General features: G+C 48.2%; 1 protein-coding gene across 1 annotated transcript; it reads right to left on the bottom strand.

Moving 5' to 3' along the window:
* Positions 1–235: 235 nt before the first annotated feature.
* LOC117147641 (calcineurin B homologous protein 1) lies at positions 236–1,176 on the bottom strand. Its single transcript, XM_033314609.1, has one exon. The coding sequence runs from the start codon at positions 1,130–1,132 to the stop codon at positions 455–457; it is 678 nt and encodes a 225-aa protein (XP_033170500.1). The 5' UTR covers positions 1,133–1,176; the 3' UTR covers positions 236–454.
* Positions 1,177–13,854: the final 12,678 nt, after the last annotated feature.

Raw genomic sequence — 13,854 nt, 5'->3', positions numbered from 1 at the left:
TGCAGCCATCTTGAAAAATGATCAGCTGTTTAGCAAGTGTTACCAGCTGGTACATGCTACGGATTCTGTTCGCCTGGTATTTAGCAGTGGCAACATTTTCCATTCTGGCCTCGAATGGTCTGGCCTTTTGGTCTGCTGCCCAAAAGTATGCATCGTGCAGCCAGATGCAGAAAAATGCGCCTCGCAGAAAAGTAGGCAACATCGAGAAATACAAATGAAAAAGCACTCCGGTGGATCATATTTTTACTTAACGCATACTATTTTGTGACCTAATTCCTTTGTAAATTAAGTGTAAAGATTGAAATTATATTTGCTCAATTTGGACTACAATTTTCCTAGTACCCACACCGATAAAGGAGGATTCCCTGAGTCCTATCTCTCTGGATGGAATTGATTGCTATATTGAAAACACAAACACAACATGACAAGGATGAGTGATTTGGGGTGTGGTGTTTTATGGGCCTGAGCCAACTGGCAGTCCCATCCCGGCTTCGGCCTCGTCATCGTCCTCCAGCCACTTGGCGATCGACAGCCGTCTGTCGACGTCCGCACTCAACAGGCGCTTCTCGAACTCCCCATAAGAGATATGGTCGCAGCAGAGGCCAAAGGCCTGATGCTCTAAAAGTTGCAATTCGGCCTCCACCTCAGGCAAACGGTTCTCGGAAAGCCCCTCCTGACGTTCCTGATCCTGTTGCTGACTCCAGGCCAGATTGACAATGCAACGCATGATCTGGCGGAAGTCGGAGCGTGTGATGCAGCCGCTGCGCCGTGTGTCAAACATCTTGGACAGGAGGTGAAGCTTCTGAACACGCCCGTCGCGCCGCCTCACTGAGCCGCGGCCAAACTGTGGCACCAAAATGGTGGAGCAAGTGTCCACGAACTGCTTGAAGCCGATGCGAGCGCTAGGGTCACGGCTGGGGAAGAAGCCGTCGATGATCTGGCGGTGAAGCGGGTTGAGCGATAGCTGTGGAATGCGCAGCAAGTCGGTGGGCGTCAAATAGCCGCGCTGGTGGCGATCCAGGCTGCTGAACCGCGTGTGCAGTTGCTCTAGCTGCTCTGCGGACAGCCCCGTGGCCTGCTGGTGGTCACACAGTTGGACGGGGTTGAGCTGACGACTTCCTACCGAGCCCATTCCGGTTTGGTTTAAATTACTCGAAAGGTTTTCGTTTCGGGACTTACAAGTATTCTGAACGTTTTGAAGTTAAAATACGTACTGCTAACAGCAAACACGAAGATAACTCACTTCAATCGGAATTCTGATCCTAGTGCTATTTGAAACGAATCCGTGATATCTTGAAACTACGATAATTGGTAAGGAGCATGCAAATGTGGTGCTGAGAGTGCATATGGAATCTGTATCCATGGCGGAGGTCCAGCGGGTGGCACTGCCGACATCTATTTGTGCGCCCGACCTTGGGGCAAAATAAATCGGAATAGTGGAAAACAGCTCTCTTGGCATTATTTCTGTGTCATTTTCATTTGCTGACTTTTGCAAAATGCCGCATAAATCAAAACGGGCGCTGTCAAGGCCACAGGTTGCTGGCATGCGAGTAGGAGAGGGGCAAGGGCGGCGGCCAGCTACTTCCGCGCCATCGTCGTGGTCGCCTCTGACGCACTATTTCGAAAGTGCTATATCTTCCGACCCCTCCCCAGCCGCCCACGACACCTGATGCCCCGCTCCAGGGGCGACGGAGACGCCACAGTGCGTGCGCCTTGGCCAGCTGCCAGTTGACGAGACTCCGGCAACCCTCCCTGGTGTCCAGCCAAACTAATTGGCGCGCTTTCGTTGCGTGCCTGTCCGCTGGCAAGGTTGGAGGGCAAGGTGAAGTGTTCGTTAAACAAACAAGGCAGGACTTTGACGGCTAACAAGCCTAGCAGACACTACTTCTCCAAATGCAAAAGTAATTTTCAACTTCCTTACTCTCAAATGCTTTAAAGGTCGATGTTTGTCGCATTGTTGACTGCATTGGCTGGATCGCCACAACCAATGGAGACATGCTCAGTGCAGACTTGAAGAAAGAAGGGGAGGGAAACAGTTCGAAAGGAGCTGATATTTCGGACACAAACCACAACGCTTCAGCTGCAGGGACCCAACGCCCATTTCGCATTCTACTCGTTCGTTGGAGCTTTGGGTGGTGTAACCAACGTAACCACGCTGATTCAGATCGCATTCACAACCCCTGGGGCTTGATGACAAATAAATACAAATAGCTATGGCTATAGTTATAGCCATTGCAATTACCCCGACCTCTGCGGCTATGATTGAACATACAAATTACGAATATGCTTTGCATATAGAATCGCGCGATCCAACCGGAGCTAAAAATACGTACGAGTACAGAAAAACTGTTACATTTGACGACCGCCAATTCCACTTGCAGCTGAGTAATGCCCCGAAATGTGTATGAAAAGCGTTTTTCGTCTGAATGTTTTCAGGGAAAACAAAATCATATACGTGTATCTGCGAGAGGAAAAAAAATAATGAAAAATGCACGGCCACATGCCGCCGGCTGTCCGCTGGCCCCATCCGCCGGATTCCTCTCCCCGAGGCACAGAGCTAAATCGACGAAATGCCCGGCGAGTGTCAAAAACGCGTCAAGATCAAAGCGGGCACGAAATTTCACCGCCCAGTTGCCAAATGCAATAATAAATTGGCCACACTAGCCAGCAAGAACAACAACATTAGTCAGTATCGAATACTCACAATACAATGGGGGTCGCAACTTTAGCTCCCCACAGTAGAAGTATGTAGATATATGTACTCGTTGTCCTAGTTGTGTTGTCCTGTTCCCAGTGTGGTTGGAGTCTCCACTGCAGCTCACGACGATCCGCGGGTTGGAGTCCCGACTAACCGCGGTATCTGGTTTGGTTTAACTTGCTCATAATTTTGGACGCTATAATTTCCACCCTGCCTGTCTGCAGAAGTGCTCTCCTTTCTTTGGCGCTCGAAATGCATAAAAAATGTTTTGTTTGCTCAACAATTTGCGGCCCACTGCTGCCATATGTCCGAGGCCCGCTGTTCGCCATTCGAGTGAGTCAGGCGGAATTGGATGGATTGGATGGATTGAATTCGACTTGCTGATGCCATAACCGCGGCATAATGAGACACATTTAATGCATTTAAATGAACTCGATTACCGAGCGGGGGTTCCAGTGCAGGCCTGAAGGACAACGCTTTCCATATGGCGCTGCCGACATCTCGACGTTGAGTTTTCAAGGATCTGGATGCACTGCCTCAAATGAAATGGATCGCCTTAGCGTTGCCCTTGCAATACCAAGGCAACTCGGATTTCTTTTAATCCGAAGGCCGAAGGCTCAATCTCCTGACACTCGCGCTCGAAACAACTAATGGCCCAGGGGCTGGGCACCCCACCCCAGTTCCCAGCTCCCAGAGGCGCAAGATAGATTACGTTGCCTCTTGCTCATGTTTATGCTCCACCACCCCAACCTCCAAATCTGAGGGCGAAAACAGAAACAATAATAATACAATAATCAAAACATTTTAAGCGCCTCTCAAGGTTGTCCGCCGGCAAACAAGTCTCGCGGAGAGGGTTCAAATTATTTGGGGCTTTTGGGGGGAAGTGCTAGTAGACCAGCAAATGCCCTACCGCAAAAACAAATGCCATGATAGAAGGAAACAATAGCAATGAGTAGAGACCGCGGTCGAGGAAGGCGGGAGGTGGGAGGCGGTAGCGCCACAAAAATAAACAAATGACAGGCAACAAATTGTAGAGCGACGCTTTTTTACATTCGGTTTATTCTGTTTATGTTCTTCGCCCCCTCCGCTCTCACGCTGCTGCGCTGCTGCGTCGCTTTTGTTGCCTTTGAGTTGTTGCTGTTTGCGTTAGTTTTGATTAATTAATTTCCTGACTAATTCATCCACAATGCGCGACTCGCTGGAGCCGCAGCAATGTGCCCAAAAAAAAGGAGATAGAACTTTAGAGAGGGATGGAAATAGTAGAGTAATTGCGAATAATTGGAAATGATTGCGTTTTGCTTTTTGGGATGCGAAAATTCATCAGCGCAGCTCAGCGAACTGAAAGGGAAATGAATGATAAATGCACCTTAACGGACAGAGGGACATACGGACAAAAAAGGACAAACGGACATGGTTATATCGATTCATCTATAATGTCTCGTTCGTTTGCTCTACGAGTTTCTGGTTGAAATTGTAATTTTCTGGACGAGGGCATTATAACTCGTTGCTGGTCATTCGACCATTTAGAATAATTCCCTTGCACATCTTGAATATCTGTATCAACATTCGATACAAACTTTTGCGGCCAGCGAATGCTTAAGGATATTTCAGGAAGTTTTCGTCATCCATAATAGACACACCAGTGAGGAGCAAGGCCTGGTGACAAATGTGCACACATTAGTGGACTCGTGAGTTCGGTTAATGTCAGGCGATTGCGTTCAGGCGACTCATCGCTTTCGCTGCTCGGCAGATGCTTACGATCGTTAGTGCAGACTGATTGGCTGGAGATTCAGCAGCTAAAAATAGTTGTCTTAGACAGGGGCTACGGCCACGGCAACCGCAGATGTAAATTTAATAGATAGACGACTTGGGCGAGCGCTTCTATAAATATTTGCCCAACTAACCCACCGACTCGAGCTGAGTATCATGGAATTATCGACGACGCACTGTCGTTGAGTCATGCGCAAATAACTTGGCTTATTAGAAATTCAAAGGCACCTCACCTCACCTCACCAGCGGACCACCGCTCCCCCATCCGGCACTCGCCCGTGGAGTAACATAAAACCACCGTCCAGCACTGCCATTCAAATGCAAATGAGCTTAATCAAAAGCAGAGCTGCCCGCCGTAGCGTCTGAGCGGCTTTTTGGACAGGCCCAAAGTGCCAGCCAGCTAGAGATGCCCACAGCGGTGCCAAAAACTCAGTGGGTTTTACGACTCACGGCCCGAATGGGAAAGCATACAATTTCCAATCCATCACACTGTCATTAGTTTATGGCTTCTACAGGTTCTAGAATCGCTGTTGCACTTCATGGCGTATACGTAACATTCGTTTTCAATGTATTTTTATGACTCACGCCAGCGCGTTTGTATCGCAAAAAAGATACATTTAAGCACCATCTTTCGAAATATAATAAACTACATAAGTAGTAGTAGTAGTAATAATACTCATCCGAAACGCAATTAAACAAATCATTTGACTAGTCAACAGTCCTATTTGAAGGACTTCTTCCCCTTTCCCCGTTTCATCTTACTAAGGGCCGAGTGCCCTTATTGGAATCCTCACGAGGCGTCGCTCACGACCTGCGACTCACGCACATCTCCGCAGCTGAAGAAAGACAATGGCCCGGTCGGGTGACAAGTTGGCTGCTCAGCGGGACTTCGGCTGGGGACCATGGTGCTAGGGTGTTAATGAAAACAGCAAAACGGTTTAATCACAAAATATATATTTGATTTGCATATAAATTATTGGGTTTGGGATTGGGATTTGCAATTTCAATGCGGACAAACCAACGCAAACTTGGCCAAAGGCTCTAATCAGCTTAGCAGCATCGAGTATTTTTCGGTTTTTCAAACTCAGCTCCACCACTGGCGATGCCCAGTCAATTTCGAACTCGGGTTTTATTTTACGAAGCGTGTTTCTTTTTTTTATTTGAAATCCCTATACCATGCCCATGCCATCGCAACCCCTTCCAAAAGATGGTGTTGCACACTCGGGCACCGGAGTAAGCCCCTCCCATCGCCATTTCGGTTGGCCTATGGCCGAGCACCCTCGCAGATAGCGGGCGATCGTGAAATCATGTCGCGAAAATAGCGACAATTACTTAACGCAATTAATAAATTCAAGAATTCGAATTAAAGCCTGCGACTATTGGCAATAAATTATAAGCGCCGCGGCTGATAAAGACCTAGCTGGACGGATCGATCGCAGGTAACGAGTTGTAATTGCTAATTATAACCGAGGGCCGACGAAATCGCGAATCGCAGATCGGAACCGGGGGCCGCGGATTGGCCAGCTGGCTCTGGTTATCATCCGCCAATCGTCTAACTGATTGATAGGCGACACTAGGGCTAAAGGGGTTCGGATGGGTGGCGGTTGAACGCCCGAACAGCCCGATTAGATTGCCGCATTAAGTCATGCTCTATTTGGGGGCGCGATCGCTATCTTCGCTTGGGGAAAATCCGTGCCGAAAGTCCTTCAGTTTTATTCCAAAGGAAATTGCATTGTGTACAATGCATGCACGATGGGGTATATTGATCTCTCTTATTGGGGAAACTAATTACGAACATTAGCTGTCGTCTTGCTCAAGGTCAGTACTGGAGTATGGTTACTGGGTCGATACTATCTCTCGACCAACTCAACTTCTGTCTCAGCTGATTGAAAATAAACAAGCGAGTAGCCTGCCAAATTAAAGAAACACCAGCACACGGCCGAATGAATGAAATATTGTAATCTCCATTTCAATTCCATTCCATTCAGAGTTCACTTGTAGGTTGAGGATATGATTCACTTCAATTGAGAACATTCCAGCGCTCAGCGGTCGCTATCAGGCAGGGGCGTTGTGCGGGGGCCGCTCACCAAATAGTGCCGCAGCCCCCGAAAGCGTCGCCCCTGGGCGCAAAACCTTATCAGCGGAGAAATACTCCAAGCTTCGGTGTGCTTAGCAGCAGCGTTGATTTCGTCCCGTCTGCTCCACTTACCCTGGCAATATCAAAAGATTCCACTAGCGCGAAAGCAGCGTGCGCCTCGAGCTCCCAGCTTCTGCCCACTGGTCGCCCCTTCATCCCGGCTGACGGGAATGACCTGACAGGGGCACCATCTTTCCCACTAACCTTTTCATGTAACCTGCCTTTCTGCAATTAAACAGCCTGAATAGAATTACGGAATTATCGTGGCAGGCCCCCCAATTGCATTTGCCTTCGCAATTGGATCTACACATGACACTTTTGGGCTTATGACCACGCAGCACAGACACCGTACTTCCGGGGTCAGAAGGGAAAAGTCGGGATCTGCGGAGATAGGGTTGGGGTCTGGGTGTTCTGGAGACCGTTTGTTGACGCCATTAACCACATGCGGCCAAATCTCATACGCAAATATGCGGGGCCACCCCCCATGGCACCACCTTCACTAAAAAGGCAACGGCTGTCCGCTGGAAATGATTGGGGAAACCTGTGACCTGTGTCCTTCGAGTGTTTGAACTAATTGCGTAGCGCACGCCCGCTTGGCGACGATTGCTGGGTGGTGGGTGGAGGGAGGTGTTTGTAGGTTGCTGTCCAGTGGGCGTCGGCAACGGCCCACACAATAAATGACTTTATGTCCTAGTCCACCGCTGACGCCGGCGTCGCCACACATCCACAGTCCGCAATCGCACAGACCCAGTCTAAGGTCCTCCGCTTTCAGCTTTACATTCAACATTAGTGTTGCCAACTTGGTGATTTTATGGAAAATACACTACGAGTATATACTCAATAGATTCGCTAGCTATGAATACTATGGCTCAGACTGAATAATAGTTTTAATGAAAGCATTCAAAATGGTGCTTCCTTACTAAGTGACTTCGAAAATCGACTCATATGTGGGCATAGCCCATAATCGCTGTTCTAGTCTGCGCAGCACTGCCTTCATCCTGCATACCAAATATCCTGTCCGTTGGCCAATGTCCGCCTGTCCGCGAACGCGTGTTGCTCGTCGAGTACATAAAACTGGCGCCACAAGTCTGCACACAAAATGGCGGCCCACTTGGCCCGGACCCGGAATGAGACTCCCCTCCTGTGGTTCAGACAGCAACCACCCGAAGAAGCCCAGGACTTGCGCTCCGGCAATGTCTCCATCGACGGCGCTGTGTTCCTTCCCGCCGTCCGCTTTATTATACAATCGTAATTTCGTATCGTAAAAGCGGGCGTCAAAAAAATGTGAAAGAAAGTTTTCGTGTTGCGTGCAGGACCTCGCTCCATGGGTTCCTTACGGCGTGAGGAACGAGGGTTCCAAGTTTTTGGTTTCGGAGCGTGGGGAGCGCCGTCAATCGATACGAAGTGGATCCAAAACAATGCCGAGTTTCGCTTTCAAGGTATGTATGTTTCCAAGAGCTTTCGGGTGTGGTCTCCGCTGGGAGAGGAAATGGAAGTGGCATCCGTAGAGGGACTCTGCCGAGTCTTGACCGCGAAAGTGGGTCACCAGTTGCCAACTGTCATTGTTGTCAGTGCTACAGGGTATGGCGACACTGTGCAACAGTTAAGTGAAGTTTAAACTAAATGGATTTTTTGATCATATGTACATAGGTGAACATTGGCGTGCAGTTATTTTATAATGTAAACTCATTGTACTTAATTTTAATCTTTTCTCCAATACCTTTTTTTTAACGGCTCCATGCTCAAAGCGATTCAAACCCGATAATCTGGATAAACTCTGCCCTTCCACTTGTTTTGGTTTCTGTTATCAAAGTTCTCAATGTCTGCAGCTCTCCGCTCGCTTAAACTCTAATTAGAGCTTATGAGGGGCGGCATGGGTGGCGGTTGGGAACGGTTAACCGACGAATTGACTGACTGAAGGACTAGCTGGCAGAGTGGCGCCCTTGGCTGTCGTGTCGCCGCCCCCTTTTATTGATCCGCTTTCCCAGGAAACTGGAGGCCCACACGGAGTCGGAAAGGCGAGTAAGGAGGGACCGGAAGGTTTTTCGCTTTCGTGCTGCTGCCCACAGACAATGGTGTTTGCCTTGCCCCAAACCCCTAAGCCTGCGACGATTGCGAGGAATTTGAATTCGAATTCGATAGTGCATCGCGAGCTGCAGCTTTGAAGCCCGGATTTCGAAGAAGGAAAGCCCAATCGACGATATCAACATCGCGACTCAGTGGATTTCCCGGGAGCGAGGAAGAGTCTCGATATCGTTTGCACAATTCCATTGTCAGGTGGCCATACCATACGATATCACCCCAATTCGTCATATGCTGCTTTCCCGCTCTGACCACTTTTATATGACTAGTACTTTGTTTACTTCGCCTACCGTCCTCATGTACTGATTAAGTAGGGAATACTAAGATCTCTCTACGAAAGGTATATATATATATATAAGTCATCTGTATTCGGAGTCTCAGTTGAAAACGGCACTTTAACACTTTGAAATATCAAAACCTTTAGGTTTACCATTAGTGTGGGGCAGCAGCATAAATAAAGACATATAGACTTGGACATAAAGCTCTACAAATGAATTAGCGAATGTATGGCATTATTACTTTTCCAATCACTTTCAACTGTATTTTTCCCAAATCGCTTTCTATTCCCAGCAACATTGTATCCTTTGACGCCTCGTTGGATCGCCTCCACCATTTCGGAATCTTGCTTCCAACTGGGCCAAGTATTTTTTATGGTCTTGCGTGAGCCATAAAAAGTGCGGCATGTAGCGAGAGGATGCACGCAGCAAACATTGTGCCACATTGTGCCAGTGCTGGCTGGCACGGCATCTTCAATGCGCAGTGAATCGACGCTACTCGGGAGAAGCCAAAATGTATCTATTATGATATATTCCGATTATTCCGATCTTCGCTGACAGACAGCCGCTTGATTTATGTGCCCGAATGGCTTGGCATTAAGATGTTACCAAGTCGCACTATTCAATAAGCACAGCTTAGTGGCTCGAACTTGGGGACAGGTTGGCCATCGATCGTGTCATTTAACCCACTGCGGCAGTTGCTCCACAGGCTACGCCTCAGCGTGTTAATCTCTGTCGCACTGATCTCCGATTTTCACACTGCTCGCACCGCCGGCAATAGACGACATGCATATGTATGTATATGTTTTTGGTGGGGCTGGCATGCGGAAGACCAAGATTTGAATATCGAAAAAAAGACAGTGTGTTAGAGCCAGCAGTGTGCCCACTCAGAGGTTCCAGATCTGCAGACCGAAGAGAAGACACCCTTTCCCCAAATAGGCAATATCAAACTAATCAACGAATTAATAATGCATCCCGAAACTCCGAGTTAACCATTGGTACTGCTATTCAGATTGGTCAATCCAAACTTCAAGTGAATAATTTGCTGCTCTACGTCATGAATTGATAAGAAATATTCTCTCATTGTTACTATATTTTTATTGCGTTCAAAGCTCAAATCTATATGATTTGATAAGAAATACTGCTTAGCAATCAATTATGTGAAGGTTGTCTTCCAGCTGATCCACAATTTGTGTGTGTCACTAACTCGTGCGGAGTTCAATAATAAAAAAAAAAACAAATGGACCCTCGATCGAAATTCTAATTATGCACTTCATTACTGCAATGTGCAGTTATTAATAATTAAGCCCAATCTTCTGCCGAGCAATCTAATAATAACTTTTTGCATGCAGAGTAAACTTCTTCTAGAAACATGACTACCCACGGTTGGATAGAGTAGACCGAGAAACGAAATTCAGTAGCCAGTATCGATCCAACGGAATGAACTCATAGCCACCAATAAAGCCCGAGCCGTAAATCTTCGACCCCTGAAACCCTTCTCCTTGGGTGTAAACAAGTCCCGCTGTAAACAAGTGGGGAGTGACAAGCGTCGCTGGACAATCGGTGATCAGTCAGATATTTCGGCAGCTCCCAGGCCAAACCCCCTTTCAGTGGCCCTTGTTGTCTTTTCCACTGTCGCCGTGTGTGTTCTGGCCAAGCTTTGGGCTTGGCATTGGACACTTACACGATAGATAAATCAAGTGACTGGATGCTTAGCCATGAATTGCGCGCTATGAACCATAAGCCGTAAGACAATGCGAGGGCTGATCGATGGCTTCTGGCCGCTGATTAGCTCCTGGCCCTGATCTTGCCTAGCTCATCCGGCATTTCCGCTTCTGGGCATCCCGCTCGGCTTGCATTCATCAGATAATGAGTCGCGCACCCTGAGTTCCCCCCAGAGATCCCCCCATCGAAATCCATCGCATCGATCGGCCGATTGATCAGTATGCAAATTTGACTTCTAATTCGCCTTTTGCGTCGCACGCTTCTCTGCCGTAGCGATATTACTTCAGTTAGTGTCTAATTATTGCCACAAAGTCATTCGCCATTGCAGTTGCTGCTTAGGCTATGAAGGGGCGGGTCGCCAGAGACAAACCGAGAAAAGCCATAAAGTAAGTGATGGGCGTCCCGAAAAAATACGAGCCATTTTAAAGTCTACCTAGCAATCTGTTTCCCTTATCCCGCCATTGTATTCGACTCATGAGGAATAAATGCATAATTATTATTCAACTGGTTATGAGGTTACCCCACATCCTCCTACCACGATTATCTTTAGATTGACTTTGATAGATCCCAACGAGTCCAGGGAGCAAATACGCAAATATCCCACTTGAGTGTTGGGTATTAGCAAGACGACCCTGCGACCTAGGCACTCTTAATTGCTGTTAAGTTGATTTTTTATGGGTTTCGTTAGTATGCAATGATTAATTCTATTTTGCATTTACATATGTACAAATGAAGAGAGCGCACATTAATAGCCGTTGGAAGTGATTAACCTGCTACACAGGAACCCCAGAAAGGGATTGATTGGACCTAACGGAGAATGTACTGGGTGTTACCCGGGTCGATTCACCGAGAAGACCCGTTCCTTGTTCCCTTACATAACACATTTCAGCAATTCATTAAGACAAAACTTTGGCTGTAAATGCAAGTGCAGCAACAACTGACAACTCAAATTGTCGTCTTGGGAGAGTTGGATGAGCGGGGAAGCCAACCCCAACCCCAAGCCCGACCGCACACCCACACACGCACATGGCTGAGCTTCTCCCACTGCAGTTGCGAGGTGCGAACAGGCGCACAGCGGCCACAGATCCGTCGCTTGTAATCTTCGCTGTGCCCACTCGGTGTGGGAAAGCTATGTATGGATATACATACACACAACTGCGGTCCACTCGGAGGCCGGTGGGTACTATGGCGCGCAAGTTACTAGCAGTAGTGTGCATGGGCTTGGTAGAAACAAATGTAAAGTTGATGAATGTGTTCGCTTTTATGGAAATTTCAAGGACAACAATTAATGCCTAGTTTTTCTCGGCCACGAAAGTGAGTCCTATTGGATCGAACTCCACTGTGCTCCGCCAAGCACTTTCATTGGGGCAATTTTTGGCACGCTTCGGACGGCGCAGCTGCTGCATCAATTTCCATATGCCACCGCACCACCGTTGCGAGCCCCAGCCCCAATGCCTCCCAGTACCCCCCCAATACCAACCCGACGTCCATGTGCTCGCCCGCGCCGTTTGGCACTTTTTAATGCTCATTTTATTCCTTTATAAATTCGCTATTAGATGCCAACAGCGACGACGGCGAGATAGAACTTTTCTGTGTTGCTTCCAACACTAGTATTTTCTCAAAGCTGTGTGGCTATTGCTATTGCTATTGTTGCTTTTGGCTTTATTGGAGCCCGCTGGCCAATCGGCGAGCAGGTGACGAGATCGTCGGCGAATGGGGACCGTGTATGATGCGAGTCAGGCTCTATTTTTAGAACACACTGTACATTCAGGGGGCCGAAGGCGGACGAGTCGACACGAAGCGCCACGAAGCTTTCGCTTTTCGCCGCTCTTTCGGCGGTCGCGTGGAAACGTGAGTGGGACAAACAATGTGAGTGTGGAACGGAACGGAATGGCATGAAACACAAACACAGCCGGTTGGCAGTGCCCTCTCTCTCTCCCCATCGGACTCTCTCTTTTCCTCTCTCTCTCTCTCTCTCGCCAGCAGCACTGAGCATTTGTTATTGTTTTCGTGCGCTATTGTAGCCGGCGTTTTTTGCCGGTGCCTTAATCCCAATCGGCCATTTCCATTGCAAAGGCGATTGGATATTAAGAAGTGCCCTTACACCGTCTTGCAACCCCTTCCACTTCTTCCTCTTGGCAAGTTGAGCTAGTCACGTCTGCCTTTTGCCACCTTTTCATGCACCGTTAGCTGATAACCGATAGCCGATAACGGATAACGGTGGCTTCCTTATCACAGTCCATGAGCTATGGGCTTTTATGCAACAATTACATACGAGTATGTGTGTATGCTCACAAATGTGTGGCTAAAGGTGTCCATAAATTTATTTCGATCGTGTAAGCCAAGCTCAGTTTCCAGATCGTGCAACTCAGTCGGTTGCGCATGCCTTCTAAGCTCCAGAGAAGAGAGTGAGCGAAGGACTGAGCATAAGCATTTTCAAGGTCACGGCACCGCTGTCGGCGTCGCTGCATTTGAAATGCGAGTGTGCATGAGTGTGCACAGCGATTCCGATTCCAAACGTTCCGCAAGTGACAGTGATATGGGAGGCGTGGGAGGTGGTTAGTGTTTAGTGGCTGGTCGGTCACAAGATTCCCTGCTCAATGCGCCGGCTCAAAGGCAAAATGTACAATTTGATAAGTGGTCGTTGCTTCGCAAATTTCCCCACCTACCCAAATTTTTCTGCCTTCTTGGCCGAAGCTTTGTGGCTTTTGCTTTCGACTCTGCTTCCAGCCAAAAGCCGACTAGTGTAGAGCAGCCACTCGCACTCGCACACACACGTATTCAATTTTCGGATATCTACGCTGCTGTTCCGATTCCACTTCCAAAAGTCAGTTGCGTCCGATAATGAGGGGGTTTAGATTTATTACACTTTCTGTGGATCCATCTGCACGGATGTCGGTATGCACATTCCAAATGTATCTTTCAGATGTAAGGGATAACTCAGCTCAACTGTTTAATAGTTGAGTAATATTTCATCGTAGTTGCATATATCAGTTTATATCGTGGCCATACCCCTTGAGCATTCGCCATGTGGATGTAACAACGCCCCTGGGCAATGTTTGTGGTGCGTTTGTTTATTTGTTTGCCGCAGCCCGTTGCCAATCGTTCCGCCGGTCCGTCGGGCCGTCAGAGCGGCGCGTCGGTCGCTTGGCAGTGCTTCGCGTCAA

The sequence above is a fragment of the Drosophila mauritiana genome, chromosome X (assembly GCF_004382145.1).
Source record: "Drosophila mauritiana strain mau12 chromosome X, ASM438214v1, whole genome shotgun sequence".
Taxonomy (NCBI): domain Eukaryota; kingdom Metazoa; phylum Arthropoda; class Insecta; order Diptera; family Drosophilidae; genus Drosophila; species Drosophila mauritiana.
Note: the sequence above shows the minus strand (reverse complement) of the source record. Positions and strands in the feature narration are given on the sequence as shown.